The following is a 16,409-nucleotide window of genomic DNA, read 5'->3' as shown; positions in this document are numbered from 1 at the left end:
TTTTTTTTTTTTTTGTCTTTTTTCCGTGTCTGGCAATGGATCGCAACCCCCCGTGTTGCCCCCGTACCGGACCGGGGACCGGCAACGGGATTGCAAACCTCGGTGTTGCTCCCGCGCCTCGCTCAGCCAGTGAGCGGGAACCGGTCTGTATGTGGGATCCGAACCCTTGGGCGGGAGCGCCACCGCGCGTCCCAAGCGGCACACTTATCCAATGCACCACTGGGCCGGCCTTAGATTTTTTTTTTTTTTAATGTGGATGTCCTTTTGTTCCACCACCATTTATTTCATTTTATTTATTTTGTTGGCAGCTGGCTGATATGGGGATCTTGACCCTTGACCTTGCTGTTGTAACACCATGCTCTAACCAGCTGAGCTGATGGGCCAGCCCTCCGGCACCATTTATTGAAAAAACTATTCTTTCTCCATTGGATTGACTTTGTTTCTTTGTCAGAGATGACTTGACTATATTTGTGTGGATGTATTTCTGGGCTCTTTATTTGCTTCTTTTGATTTGTCTGTCCTTTCACCAATACCACACTGTTGTGATTACTGTAGCTTCATAGTAAGGCTTGCAGTCAGATAGTGTAAGTTCTTCATCTTTGCTGTTGTTCTTCAATATTGTGTTGATTATTCTGAGTCTTTTGCCTATCCGTATAAACTTTAGAATCAATTTGTCTATCTCTGCAAAGTAACTTGCTGGGATTTTGATTGGGATTGCACTGAATCTATATATCAAGTTCGGAAGAAATGACGTCTTAATAATATTGAGTCTTCCTATCCATGTACGTGAGATATCTACTTGTTTAGCTCTTTTTTGATTTCTTTCTTCAGAGTTATATAGTTTTCCTCATATAGGTCTTGTACACATTTTTTTGTTAGATTTATATCTAAGTGCTTCAGTTTTTTTGGTGTTAATATAAGTGGTATTGTGTTTTTAATTTCAATTTCCAATTGCTTATTGCTGGTATGTAGAAAGCATTTGACTTCTGTGTATTAACATTGTATGTTGCAACCTTGTTAGAACTGCTTATTCGTTCCAGTTGCTTTTTATTGATTCTTTGGGATTTTCTGCATAGACAATGATGTCATCTGAGAACAAGGGAGTTTTATTTCTTCCTTCACAATTTATATATCTTTTATTTCCTTTTGTCTTATTTCATTAGATAGAACTTACAGGATGAGGTTGAATAAAAGTGGAGAGAAGGGATGTCCTTGTCATGTGTCCGGTCTTAGAGGGAAAGCATCTAGTTTCTCACCATTAATTATGATTATAGCTGTAGGCTTTTGTAGATGTTCTTTATAAAATTGAGAAAGGTCCCCTCTATTTCTGGTTGACTTAGAGTTTTTGTCATGAATGGATGTTGGATTTTGCCAAGTCCTTTTTCTGCATCTATTAACATGGTCATGTGATTTTTCTTCTTTAGCCTGTTGATGTGATGGAGTACATTAATTGATTTTCTAATGTTGAACCAGCCTTGCATACCTAGTATAATTCCTCCTTGGTTGTGGTGTATAATTCTTTTTATATGTTGTTGGAGTCAATATGCAAACATTTTGTTGAAAATTTTTGCATCTATGTTCATGAAAAATGTTTGTAGTTCATTTCCTATGATGTCTTTGTCTGTATTAGGGTAATGTGGCCTTATAGAATGTGTTAGAAAGTATTCCCTCTGCTTCTATTTTCTGGAACAGATTGTAGAAAATTGGTATCATTTTCTCCTTAAATGTTTGGTAGAATTCACCAGTGAAACTATCTAAACCTGATGCTTTCTGTCTTGGAAAGTTATTAATTACTGATTCAGTTTCTTTTATAGATTCCGATTATCTGCATCTTCTTGTGTAAGTTTTGGTAGATTGTGTTCTTCAATGAATTAATCCATTTCATCTAGGTTATCACTTTGTGGGCACAGAGTTTGTCTTTTATTATTATTTTAATGTCCATGGCATCAGTAGCGATGGCCCCTCTTGTACTTCTGGTATTAGTAATTTGTGCCTTGTCTCTCTTTTTCTTGGTTAGCCTAGCTAGGTATTTATCAACTTTACCGATCTTTTCAAAGAACCAGCTTTTGGTTTTGTTGTCTTTCTTAATTGCTTTTCTGTTTTCAATTTTATTGATTTCTATTGTGATTTTTACTATTTCTTTTCTTCTGCTTACTTTGGATTTAATTTGCTCTTCTATTTCTAGTTTCCTAAAGTAGAAGCTTAGGTTATTTATTTAGATCTTTCTTCTTTTCTGATATATACATTCAATGCTATCAATTTCTTTCTAAGCACTACTTCCATGACATTCCACAAATTGTGATAGACTGTTGTTTTCATTTAGTTCAAAATATTTAAAAATTTCTCTTGATACTTCTTCTTTGACTGATATGTTATTTAGAAGCTTTGTTGTTTAATCTCCAAATACTTGGGCATTTCCAGCTATTTTTCTGTTATTATTTTCAAGTTAAATTCCATTCTGGTCTATGAGCATACTTTTTTTATTTTCTTAGGAGTTAAGATGTGTTTTATGTCGCAGAATGTGGTCTATGTTGATTAACGTTCCGTGAGCGTTTGAGAAGAATGTGTATTCTGCTGTTGTTGAATGTAGTCTATAAATGTCAATTAGTTCCAGTTTGTTGGTGGTGTGATGCTGTTCAATTCCAATGATATCTGTACTGATTTTCTGCCTGTTGCATATGTTACACCTTTTGATATTGTTCCACAGTTCTTGGATATTCTCCTCTGGTTTTTGTTTGTTTTTGTTTTTTATTCTTTTTCTCATTGCATTTCAGTTTGGGAAGTTTCTTTTGACCCATCTTCAAGCTCACTGATTCTTTCCTCACTGTGTCCAGTCTGCTGATGAGCCCAGCAAAGACATTCATTTCTGTCCAAGCGGTTTTTTTTATTTTGTTTTGTTTTGTTCTTTTTTAAAATTTTCTGTCAAAATGTTTTTTTTTTTTTTTTATTAAAGATGACTGCTAAGGGGATCTTAACCCTTGACTTGGTGTTGTCAGCACCACCCGGGGCCTTGGTGTTATCAGCACCGCACTCTCCCGAGTGAGCCACGGGCCGGCCCCCAAGCGGTTTTTTTAAATTTTGTTTTGTTCTTTTTTAAAATTTTCTGTCAAAATGTTTTTGAATTCTAGCATTTCCCTTTGATTCTTTCTTTTAGTTTCCATATCTCTGCTTATATTACTCATCTGTTTTTTGCATGTTGACCACCTTTTCCATTAGAGACTTTAGCATGTTAATCACAGTTATTTTAAATTCCTGGTCTGAGGCTGGCTGGTTAGCTCAGTTGGTTAGAGCACAGCCTTACAACGCCACCTCTTACTGGCCAGCCACCAAAATAAATAAATAAATTACTGGTCTGATAATTTCTAAATCTCTTTCATATTTGATTCTGGTTCTGATGCTTGCTTTGTCTCTTCAGAATCTGTTTTTTGCCTTTTAGTATGCATTATAATTTTTTTTTTTTTTGCTGAAATCCAGACATGATATATCAGTTGAAAGGAACTGAAATAGACAGGCCTTAAGTGTGAGGTTTTATGTTGTCTGGCTAGGAGTTAAGCTGTATTTATTATCTACTGTAGCTCTGGTGTCAGAAGCTAAAATTTTCTGTAGTATTCTTGTTTTTGTCTCCCCTCCTGTCTTTGGGTTTTCCTAAAGACTCCTTAAATAGGATCTGATTTCTTTTAGCTGCAATCCCCATTATTATACAGGAACCACTGATGTGGTGGCAAGGTATGAGACAAAGGAAACTTTCTGTAATCCTATAATTAAGTCTCTGTCTTTTAGTGGGGCTGAGTTGGGTATTCCCCTTCCTCAGGTCTGGTAGGCTTTGGTAAACCTCCATCAGCTAGGCTCTGGCAAAATAGTCTCCCTTGAGGGCAAGCCTTGTTAAAGAGAACAGAGAGCTCTGGGCATATTTCAATATGGTTACTTTTCCCTCCCCCTGCCAGAAGCATGAGAGGATTTTTCTGTGATCTTTACGGTGATAACTTGATAAGGATCCTGGAGGTGGCAAGCCTTGTTAAAGAGAACAGAGAGCTCTGGGCATATTTCAATATGGTTACTTTTCCCTTCCCCTGCCAGAAGCATGAGAGGATTTTTCTGTGATCTTTACGGTGATAACTTGATAAGGATCCTGAAAAAAAACTCATGAAAGTATGAGGACCCCTAAGACTGGATCCCTTGGAGTTTTAAGTTCCCCAGCTAGTATACACTGAGCCTCCAGCAATTCATCAATGACAGTTTGAAGTCCTGCTGATGCTGTCTCTAGCTGCAGGCTTCTCTCCCAGTAAACCATGATTCTCTGTATTCACCTATCTCTACAGTTTTCAGGGCAGCAGTTTGCCTGTACCTCAATTCTCTGATGGATCTAAGTTCCATTGATTTTCAGTCACTGATTCCAATTTGTTAAACTTTTTTCTTGTTGTGAGGATGGAAGTGACATCTTCTAAACTCTATGTGTCATACCGGAAACCAGACGTTCTGTTCACTTTTGAATCTCTCTATACTTTGGCTTCTACTACTTAAGTAACAAGAGCAAGTGACAAGACCTGGCTATGCTCCAGAGCACCACAAGTGGAAGCCTCCACTGCTGTTAAGAGTGGCTTTAAGGGATTATGCTTGTGTAAACGTTTATTGCAATTACTTATGGATAGCCTATTCACAGATACAGCAGCTGGTTACCAAGGATGGTTGACTATGGAAGGCCGTATTCACTCATTTGTTTTGGAAATATTTATCAAACACTTACTGTGTGCCAAGTACTGTTACAGATGCTGTAAAATAGCCGTGAACAAAATAGACAAAAATGTGTGTCCTCAGGTAGCTTACATACTAGTAGGAGAAGACAGATAATAAATAGGTAAAATATGCGGTATGTCAGATAGTTAAAAGTGTGATGAAGGAAAATGAACCTGGGCAGGGGAGAGAGAGTTCAGAGGGTGGAAGCAGAGGAAGGGGATGTAGCATTAAATAGGGGTGGTCAGGGAATGTCTCCCTGAGAAGATGCCCTTTGAATAGAGACCTGTCTACTCAAGGTCGGGAAAGAAATCATGTGAATACCTGGGGAAGAATGCTCCAACACAGGGAACAGTTGGTGCTAAAGGCTGTGATTTGATGCATTCTTGGTAATGAAGGGTGGGTTGGGAGGGGAACCATATTATACTGAGCCCTGGTTTTGTGCTGAGGTGGGCATGGTCTGGCTTATGTGTTAGTATGGTCACTCTGGCCAATGTATTGAGAATAGGCTATGTTTTGGGGAGCAAGGACAGATGCAGGGACATGAGTTAGGAGGCTATTGTAATGATCCAAGTAGATGATGGCTGTTAGTCTGCGGTAGTTGAGATTGAGAAGGTGAGAAGTGTTCATATTCTAGTTATATTCTCAAAGTAGAACCAATAGACTTTGCTGTTGGATTGCATGTGCAAGAGGCATGAGAGACATGGATTAATAGTCACTGCCATTCTTCATTTTTGCCACAGGACTTTTGCACATGCTGACCCTCTGCCCAAAATGCTCTACCCCCAGTTAACTCCTGCTTGTACTTCAGGTCTCAGATCATTTTGGTCGGAGAGCTCTCTTGGACCCCCCGGGCTATGTCAGACCCTTGATAGAGGTTCTCAGCAGCATGTATCTCTCCTTCCAAACATCCCAGTTATCATTGTATACTTCCTCGCATGGTTATTGGATCAATGTCTGTGTCCCCTACCAGGTTATAACCTCCATAAGGACCGAGCTCTGTCTTTAGCTCTTAGTTTTATACTAATAAATATTTGCTGAGTGATTCTTTGACCCTCAACCTACGTGAGCAAATTAATCCAAGTTGAGTGCCTTTCGTGCTGTGCTTTAGGGCTATGCTAATATAGCACCCAATGCACACCTGTGCTGGCTTGTCCTATCAGAGATAAACAGAACAGTTTCTAGATTCAGGATGGGTGGAAGGTGACAAAAAGTTTCAGCCACTTATGTGGGCTCCCCCAGATGCAAACAAGTAGTACATTTTTTCACCTGTTTTTAATGTATACCACATTGTCATGGAATAGTCAGTAATCAGATGGGGCCAAGGGGCATTCTGAAAATTTTAGCTTTAGCATTATTGTTATGTGCTTTTAGAAAGCAAAACTTTTCCCGTCAGTGGCTCCTGTAAGATCCTGTTATCCTTGGTCAAGTGTCAACCTTGACTTGGAATTAAGCTGTTTAGGAAGAGAGGAAAGAATGTGTTCTGAGGTCCATCTCAGAAAGGTCCCTGGTATCTACCCTCCCACTGCCCCTAACCACACTTTCTGCCTCCCTGGCCTCTGCCCTAGTCAGACCTGTCCTGCTTCTCCCTTACTCAGATTCACACATCTGTCCCCATCTCTACCTGGAGACATCTACTCACCACTGTTGGCTCCCAGCTGTCTCTTCCTCCTTCATATTCCCCTTCCTTCTTTTCCACCTCCTTCTTACTCTACACCCTCTCCCTACACTACTTTGTCCACACTCTAGGTCTCAGCTACCTGAGGCTCCAGGCCAGGCTGCCCGCTGAGCCCCAGACCCACCCAGCCAGCTGTCTACTCAGCATCTCCATACGGAAGGCCCAGGGTGTCTCACACCCAACAGTCTACCTCCATGCTTGTCTGCAGCTCAGAAAATTGTTCCTTTGCCAGAGCCCACTGTTTTCCCAGTCACTCAAACCCAGACTCCCTAGACTTCCCCCTCTCCTCTGCACACGTGCCTCCAGTCCCTTCCATTTGGCAGCAATTCCTGTTCTCCCTTCTTCATCTCCATTGTCACAGCTTTCATTGAGGGCCACATTCCTTTCCAGAAAACCCTCCCAGCTAGGCAAAAGGCAAGTGTGATCCTGTGTGCACCTCTGAACATCCCCAACGCCTCGGGATGAAGTTCGGGTTCCTTAGCTGGGCAGATCAGACCCTCCTTCCAGTGCCTTCCCAAATCTCTGCCCTGCCCGCTGACCATCCTGAACCTTTCTCAGTTCCCCACACTCATCACATTGTCTCTCCAAATGCTCTTCTCCTGGCAGGAGAGCCCTGTGCCCCCCACTCGGGCACCCTCCCCTCCCTGCCCCAGGCTAATTTCTTCAGCACTAAGCTTCGAGCTGACCGAGGTGCCTGCCTCTTCTACAGCATCTCTCTCCCCAGCTAGCCTCTCAGAGAATTACCCTTCATTCTTAATCTTGGCTCAACGTTAGACTTACCTGGTATATTAGTCTGTTTCTGTTGCTTATAACGAAAATACCTGGAACTGGGTAATTTGTAAGAAAACAAAATTTATTGCTCCCAGTGAACATCACAGAACATCTGCTCTGTGCTATGTACAAGCCACTGGAGATTTGGATTTAACTGCTCTGGGCTGTGGCCAGGGTACTTGTCTATACTTAAAGCTCCCCAGGTGATATGAATTGAATTGTGTCCCCCAAGTTTTATGTTTTAGTAGCTTGATCCCACTGTGACTGTTAAGATGGTGGGAAATCCTATTATGGTAATTGAAAGGTGGGGCCTTGAAGAGGTGACTGGATTGAAGGACCATGCGCTAGTGAATGGATTAAAAGTGGTGGTCAGGGGTGTGGTTCTGAGGGCTTTAAAAGAAGGAGAGTCTCTCTCTCTCTCTCTCTCTGCTTCCACCATCTTGCAATGTGAGATTCTGGATGGACTTTGGACTTCCCAGCCTCAGAAACTACAAGCAATAAATTTCATTTTCTTTATAAATCACCCAGTTCCATGTATTTTGTCATAAGCAACAGAAACAGACTAATACCCCCCCATCTCTTTGTAAAGGGAAGAAATAGAAATAAAATCTGAAATAATTATAGTACATTGAGATAAGTTTAGTGATAAAGGGATGCCCAAGGGCTTCCGAGAGTCCACAGAGTGCCCTGCGGGCTAAGTGGGAGGTAGTGGGAAGATAAAGGGCTGGGTGGGGAGGCCTGGGGAGGAGGGCGTCCCAAGCAGGGGAAGTAGCTGAAGCAGCCCTCTGAGATGCTTTCAGGCTTGGTCCTCAGCAGGGGTCGTCAACCCAAAAGTCTGCAGGGGCTGATGGGAAATGAAAGTGGGTGAATCCAGCAGGTATAAGAGAAAGAACAACATTTATGTGCAGTGATAATGGGTAGCTGATGTGCCAGCTGTGGCAGCTGAAAGTGGCAGAGACAGTGACTGAATGGAAAGAACATACTCTGCCCAGAGGGAACTCCCTCTGCCCAGCAGCTGCTGTCCATGTGGGACTAGGGGCCCAGCATTGCCAGACCTGTAAACTTGTATTTAAAAAGCTGGAAATCTGGATTTAATTGGAATCTACAGATCTTTTAATGTTGGCAACAAATTCAAATTTTAACATAGTGTTCTATGAGGGTCGAACAAAAATATCTGTGGGATGGAGAGAGCCTTCAAACCAGCCAGAGTGCCCCTGTGAGTACTGGCAGAATCTTGCAGAGGCAGAAGCCACTTAGATCTGGATTTGGAAAGGTCACAGATGGTGGCATACAGATGGAGTACAGGGACAAAGGCAAGATCCAGGAAGCTATGGCAGGAAGCAGGTAGCTGGAGAGATGGGGAGGCACTGGGAGGAGACCTTGGGAGCAGGCAAGAGATGTGGTGCAGTAGGAGGTGACCTTGTGATGTGAGGCAGTGGGTGCAGAGGCTGGGGGCAGCTGTGTTGTTTCCTGGCCCAGCAGCCAGGAAAGGCTTTTTGCCTGTGGGTTATAAGCATCAGTGTGAGGGACAGAGAGGGTCTGGATGTAGGGCAAGGAAGGGTAGGAATGGCGTCCTCAAGAGATACCATCAGGAAAGGAGAAAATAATAACATTTCATTTCTATCAATCCATCTTTGACAAAGTGTTTGCACACTCTCCTTTGCCCCTCACAGCACATCTGTGTCCTCTGTAATAACATCATCAAAGAAGAGAGTGAGGCCTGGAGAGGTCTAGAAACTTTTTACAATCACTCAGCTTATAGAGAGCCAAGCCCACTCTGAACCCCAGGTGCGTCCTCAAGAGATACCATCAGGAAAGGAGAAAATAATAACATTTCATTTCTATCAATCCATCTTTGACAAAGTGTTTGCACACTCTCCTTTGCCCCTCACAGCACATCTGTGTCCTCTGTAATAACATCATCAAAGAAGAGAGTGAGGCCTGGAGAGGACTAGAAACTTTTTACAATCACTCAGCTTATAGAGAGCCAAGCCACTCTGAACCCCAGGCGCTGTCTTGGCTCAGGCCTGGCTACTCATACAGCAGCCCGGACCAGCAGCATCCAGTGCCCAGGTTGCTGCCCAACCAGTGACATCAGAACCACTGGGCATGGCACCAGTATCTTTAGAGCTCTCCAGGTGATTCCAGTGCACAGTGGGGTGAGAATCACTGCTTTACATGCTGATTACAGCTTCCAACTTGTTTTCCTGATTTGCTGTTGGCCAAGAATGATCATTAATGGCTCTTCCTTTCACTTTCCAAGGTAACCCAGTTTGGAAAATGAAGAATATGGTTGTCCCTTCTTAAAATCTATAAAAAGTAGGGGATCACAGGATAAATTTATTTTTAAACTGTGTTACATTTTCAAATAACAGGCTCAATAGAATTTTCTTCTATCTCTAGACACCTTTTCAGGTGAAATTACTCTAAATCAGGTTGGAAAACTAAGGGTCCATAGTCCAAATCCAGCTCACTGTTTTCATAATAAAGTTTTACTGGAACACAGCCACTCCCATGCACTTATGTATTGTCTCTGACTACTTTCTGCTACGGTGGCAGACTACAGTAGTTGTGACAGAAACTATATCACCCACAACACCTAAAATATTTACTGCTGGGCCGGCCCGTGGCTCACTCGGGAGAGTGCGGTGCTGATAACACCAAGGCCACGGATTCGGATCCCATATAGGGATGGCCGGTTTGCTCACTGGGTGAGCGTGGTGCTGACAACACCAAGTCAAGGGTTAAGATCCCCTTACTGGTCATCTTTTAAAAAAAATAATAATAAAATAAAAAAATAAAATATTTACTGCCTGGCCCGGTGCTGACAACACCAAGTCAAGGGTTAAGATCCTCTTACTGGTCATCTTTTAAAAAAAATAAAAATAAAATAAAAAAATAAAATATTTACTGCCTGGCTCTTTAGAGAAAAAGTTTGCTGACTCCTGCCTAAATTTAAAACGTTGAGTTCAATTGTTAAGTTATTTTATATTCTTGGGTAGTCTGCCTTTTTGGACATCCTGTGGTGGCTGTGGGCTTTCACACATTCATCAGGAGTGTCCAGGAGTTCCTACAGCTTGAGGGTTCCCAAGACCACCCTAAGTTTCAAAGATTTTTCTAGAAGAACTCACAGAACTCAGAAAGGCCATCATATTCACAGTTACAGTTTATCACAGTGAAAGAATACAGACCAAAATCAGCAAAGGAGGTCCAGGAGACATCAGTCACAAGCTTCCAGTTTTCTTCTCTTCCAGTGCAGTCATGTGGACAGCTTGCTTCTTCCAGCAATGATGCATAGCAACATGCACCAAGTATTGCCAACCAGGGAAGCTCACCCAAGCTTTGGTGTCTAGGGTTTTTATTGGGAGTTGGTCTAGGCATGGCTGACCTTAGTCACTCAATCTCCAGCTGCTCCAGAGGTCAAGCCGATGCCACCTGGCCCAAGGCCCCCATAATAAATCACGTTGTTATAGACTAACTGGAATAACTCAAGACCCGCAGGTGAAGAAAGACATTCGTATCACACAGGATATTCCAAGGGCTTAGAGATTATCTCCTAGGAGCAGGTCAGGGTTCAGACCTTTCTTTGGAATATACAGTGTGTGGACAACCCAGACTTCCTCTTACTGGGCAGAGCTACCTGGTGAAGAATTTTAACATAACACCAGCACTTGCTCTTTTCCTTGACCTTTGCTCAACACCGGGTTCAGTCCACAGCACCTTAGAACCACCTGGGCAGCACTTAAATAGCCCCATGCCTAGTCTCCACTCCAGACTAATTAAACTAGATTCTCTAGGTGTGGGGTCTGGGCATCAGCATCTTTAGATTGTATCCCTGGGGATTTGATACTGAGGCAAATTTAAGAGCCACTGGGTATAGGCTCTAGGACCATTCTACCCCTGTGGGCAAAATACAGGTAAGTATAGATAAGTATACTTTAAAATACAGATAAGTATTTTAGATACCCAAAATACAGATAAGTATACTCTAGTAGTTGAGCATGTTTGGGCAGGGAGAGTGTTCTTCCTGGAGGGTCAGGATAGGACCTGGTATTCATGCTGGGCCTAGGAGGACCAGACAAATTTAAGCCTTGGGGGAGGAGGAGTTGTAGGGACAGAGGAGTAAGTGGACACAATTATTTAGAACTTGGCATTATGAAAGGGAAAACAGGTTAGAAAGACAGACTGAGACCAAATGTACCAAAGTCTTTAATGCCTTTGGTCTTCGTTTTGTGGCTAACAGGCATCTGCTGAAGCTTTTTGCACAGGGGCAAGTCAGGCTTAGAGCTGTGCTTTAGGAAAGTTAGTCCCTCAGTGAATGCAGGCTAGACTGCAAGTGGGGTGAGGAGGAGAGGGTGGGGCAGGAGGATAGCAGGAGCCTATTTGATCAGTCCTGGGGACAGAACCACTGTCATTCGTTCACCAAATATTCCTTTGATGTTTGCTACATTCCAGGCCCTGTTATAGGCACAGAGGATACAGCAGCAAACAAAATACAATGCCTGCCATTGTGAAGCTGGTGGGGAGGGACAGAGGCAATCAACAAATGAACAAGTATATAATGTGTCAGGTGAAGCTAAGTGCTATGGAGGAAGATTATACAGGGTAAGGGGCATGGGGAGTGAGGGTGGGAATGCTTTCTACAATGGGATGTGAGGAGGGCCTCTCTGATAAGGTGACATTTGAGAGGAAGTAAGCAAGGTGGATGTCTGGGGTAAAACATTGCAGAGAGAGGGATCAGCAGGTGCCTTGAGTGATTGTGAGCATGAGAGTGATATCAGTGTGGATGGAGATATGGGACAGATCTGAGGATATTTATGGAGGATCAACAAGATTTATGACTAATTGGATGATGGGTAGATGATGTGGTTTGAGGTTGGTTTAAGGCAGAGATGTTTAACCCTGGCTACACTTTAAATCATGTGAGGAGCATTTAAAAATCTAAATGTCTGTGCTCTATTGTTCCGTTTATGCAAAGTTCAAACAGACAAAACATCCAGAATGTTTAAGTGATACCAGAGGACAAGGTCTGGGGAGGTCGGATAGCTGACCCCAACCCACCCCATCCTCTACCAGGTTCTTGACTCCACCACAGGAAAGAATTCAAGAGCAGAGTTGCAGTAGAAAGCAAAAACAGGTTTAATGTAAAGAATAAGAAATACAGACTTCACAGGGAAAGTGCAGCCTAGCTCCAGGGACTGAGCAGCTGTACCAGGTTTAATACAAAGGTAAGAAATACACACTTTACAAAGTGTAGGCTGGCTCCAGACTGAACAGCAGCCTGCTTGCCTTTGCCTTTGCAAGTTTAACACAAAACAGCAAGAAATACACACCTCACAGCTAAAGTGTTTGCTGGCTCCAGAGAGAATGAACAACAGCCCTGCCTTCTTCCTGGATTCTACTTTTATAGTTTGGCTATCTATACATATTCATGCTATCTAATGAATATTCCACTAAAGGGGTTGTTCACTGTCATGTAACAGGTTATGGAACCGTTTGCATATGCTCATGTTTGGGTATGCTCAGTTGGTCTCCTTTAGAGCATGCTCATTGGTCAAACTCTACCATATGCACTGAATATACTTAGAATATTCTAGGTGCTCTCTAGTTCCTCCAGTGGGAGGTCATTCAGGGGATAAACTCCTTTTTACTGAGCATGCGTGGCCACTGAGATTACACAAGTCTGCCTCCTGTGGTCTCAATCTCCACATGCTGGTACTGAAAATGGCTGCTATAAACAACAGTAGCTCTGGATTCCGAGGAGGGACTTGAGTCCTAGGGGAGTGGTTTCAGACCCAGCGCAGTGGCCTGAAACCCAAACCCAGGGAAACTGCACCTCCTGTCACATGAGGTCTGACCACTCAGTCATAAGACAAAACAACACAATTTTAAAACAGATAAAAAGTGTGAATAGACATGTTTTGAAAGATGGCCAGCAAGCACGTGCAAAGATGCTCAATATAACTAGTCAGTAGAGAAATGCAAATTAAAATCCGACTGAGAGACCATTACATACCAACTAAAATTTAGATTGGCTGTACTAAGTGTTGACAAGGATGTGGAAAAACTGGGACTCTCATACTCTACTGGTAGGAATGTAAAATGGTACAGCCATTCTGGAAAACAGTTTAGCCATTTCTTATGAAGTTAAACATAAATTTACCATGTAACCCAGCATTACCTCTTCTAGGTATTTACCCAAGAGAAAGAAACATGTTCACACAAATACTTTCTTATATTTGAATGTTTGTAACAGCTTTATTCATAATAGCCTGAACTGGAAACAACTTCGGGTGTCCAATACTAGGTGAATGTATAAGCAAATTGTGGTTTATGCAATGTAATACTACTCAGCAATAAAAAGTAACGAGCTAGTGATACATATAATATGGACGAATCTCAGAAAGGTAACGCTGAGCAAAAAAAGCCAGACACAATAGACTAACTACTGTATGATTCCAGTTAAATGAATTCTAGAAAAGACAAAATCGTAGTGAACAAAAGCAGACCAGAGTTTGGACTGACAGAGAGACTGGCTACAAATAGGCACAAAGGCGCTTTTGGGGGTAATGGATATGTTCTTTTGGTGGTACTGGTGGTTTACACAGGTGTATGTATTTGTCAAAACTTACTTGTACACATAAATTTGGTATATTTTATTGTACATAAATTATAATTCAATAGAACTGATTAAAAAGAAAACAGACAACTGATAACACCAAGATCCAGGGTTCGATCCCTGTACCACCAGCTGCCAAAAAAAGATAAAAAGGAGAAGAAGAAACAGACAAATCTCATCTTCAGTGGCAGAGAACAGAAGAGTGATTACCTTGGAGGGTGATTGACAGGAGGAGGTACAAGATAGCCTGCCCAGGGATTGGAAATGCCCTATACTTTGATCTGGGTGATCACCACAGGCATGTATATCTGTGGAAAGATTCACTGTGCTGTACACTTAGGATTTATGCACTTTACTATACATAAATAATACTTCAATTTAAAAAGAAAAAGAAGCAATGATGTCCAAGCCCAAATCCTAGAAATTGGGATTTAATTGGTCTGGAGATGGACCCAAGCATTATTATATTTTAGGAGTTCCTAGGGGATTCTAATGTACAGGGAGAGTTAAGAGCCACTGATTTAAGGGACAGGGAAGTGTAGAGTGTTAAATCTGAGTGATGGGGAGTATCTGGTGCCATGAGCAGTCTGGTGGCATGTTCAGAGCTGGGGGAGGACGGTCAGCTCAGCTTTGGCTTTCAGGTGAGTTGAAGTGAGGGTGCGGTTTCCAAGCTTCTGCATGGACTCACATACAAATCTAAGCAGGAAACTCCAGGACTAGGGGCTGTAGACAGGGCTGACTATGTACTGAAAGCTTTGTGTAGAGTTTGCTTCAGCTCAGGCTGCTTTTCTGACTCCTAGGGCAAGATGGCAGCAGCTGAAGGCTCACAGGATACTTTGCGGCTCCAGTTCAAGGCGATGCAGGAGATGCAGCACAAAAGGTTACAGAAGCAGATGGAGAAAAAGAAGGAAAAGGAATTGAGCCTCAAAAGCAGAACTGATGACCAAAAAGAACCTTTAGAGATCTCCGATGGTCTCAGCCTTCTTGAGCAAGACTCAAAAAACTTCTTTGAGCAGAGGTAAATGCAAGTTTGAATTCTCCCAGGAGCATCGCAGGGAGGTAGTAAAGGTGGGAGAAATATGATTGCAGACACAGACAATCAGGTTGACTAGATGTCAGTTTATAAATTGAAAGCAGTTTTGTCACAGAAGTTGTTATGGATGACTCCTGCATTTTATAGATCTGTAATCCTGTGGATATAATTTAATATGAAATGTATTTTAAAACCAATTAAAGTCAAATTGAAATGTTTAAACTCAGTAAGATGTAGTTTATTCACCTGAATTTTCTTTTTTTCTTTTCTTTTTTTTTTTCCTTTTTGTCTTTTTTACTGACCGGTAACGGGATCGCAACCCTCGGTGTCGCGCCTGCACCGCGCTCAGCCACCGCGCTCAGCCAGTGAGCGGGAACTGGTCTCCACATGGGATCCGAACCCTCGGCGGGAGCGCCGCTGCGTTCCCAAGCAGCGCACTCTCCAGTGCGCCACCGGGCCGGCCCCACCTGAATTTTCTTTTGCAGTCTCTCTTTCGTGAAAAGCATGTTTGAGTTTCCAAGGAGCTGGCTGGCTAATTGATGGTTCGTGGTGATCACTGTTCCAAATCTCATCTGGAATCCTTCTTCTGTGCCGGTTTCCCTTTCCTGACATATAACAGTACATAAACACACCCTCTCCTAAAGAAGCTCTTGGGGGATTTGTTGCTTTTTTGCAGTTGGTGAAAAAGTTGAGAGGAGTTCAGAATCTTCTTAATTTGCTCTAAATTCCACGATGTGACACAGATGTACATGGATTTATACTGGTTATTAGAAGCAGGAGTCTGTATTGACACAAAATCTTCTGCTAGTCATTTTACTAAAAAACTACAACAGTTTTTGAACTGTCTTTTTACTTCTGGTTTTGCCCAAAATATTTTTTCCATCTTCAGAGTCTACTTTTTATGGTTTCTCAGTTTTCATAATGTTCTATTAAAAATGCTAGTTGGAAAAAAATAAGGATTTCTCAATCATTGAAAAAATTTATAAGGCTTCTAAATGTTAGCTCTAAGTTAACTGAGACTTGCTTCCAAATGACCTATCCCCAAATCAGAGAAACTGGAATTGGTGGAGACTTGAGCCATTGGTGAAATAACAACAACAACAACAACAACAATAATACCCATTACCTAATAATTACTGTTTTCTGTAACTTATTTACTTCCTGAGCAACTGTTTCTAGGGAGCCTGTTCTGTGCTTTACATAGCAGTGATCACAGACCCATCACTCCCAGGTTTCTCATATTTCAAAGTTCTGAAAAAAGCCTCCCAAGACAGTTTGTAATATGCAGAACCAATTTACCTGTTCTAATTTTCCATCAGTTTTACCTGAAACCTAGAGACCTAGCCTCAACTTAAGACTTAGAAAATTCCTGTTTTGTCTTTTAATTTGTGTGTGTGGGTGTGGGTGGGTGTGTGCATGTGGGTGTGGCGATGTATACCACAGAAGCTCTATTAAAACTTGCAAAATGCAGGGGCTGGCCAGTTAGCTCAGTAGGTTAGAGTACACTGCTGATAGCATCAAGGTCCAGGGTTTGATCCCTGTACAGGCCAGCTGCCAAGAAAAAAAAAAAAAAAAAA

At 42.1% G+C, this 16,409-nt stretch overlaps 1 protein-coding gene across 1 annotated transcript in view; it reads left to right on the top strand.

The window, feature by feature from the left end:
* CCDC13 (coiled-coil domain containing 13) overlaps positions 1–16,409 on the top strand; it is a 74,385-nt gene that overhangs the window by 4,891 nt on the left and 53,085 nt on the right. The window contains exon 2 of the mRNA XM_008569841.1: positions 14,600–14,817. Coding sequence (XP_008568063.1) covers positions 14,606–14,817 — 212 coding nt within the window. The 5' untranslated portion in view covers positions 14,600–14,605. The remainder of the gene's footprint in view (positions 1–14,599; positions 14,818–16,409) is intronic.

The sequence above is a fragment of the Galeopterus variegatus genome, unplaced genomic scaffold (assembly GCF_000696425.1).
Source record: "Galeopterus variegatus unplaced genomic scaffold, G_variegatus-3.0.2 Scaffold536, whole genome shotgun sequence".
In the NCBI taxonomy this organism is placed as follows: domain Eukaryota; kingdom Metazoa; phylum Chordata; class Mammalia; order Dermoptera; family Cynocephalidae; genus Galeopterus; species Galeopterus variegatus.
This window is presented reverse-complemented; position numbering and strand designations above follow the sequence as displayed.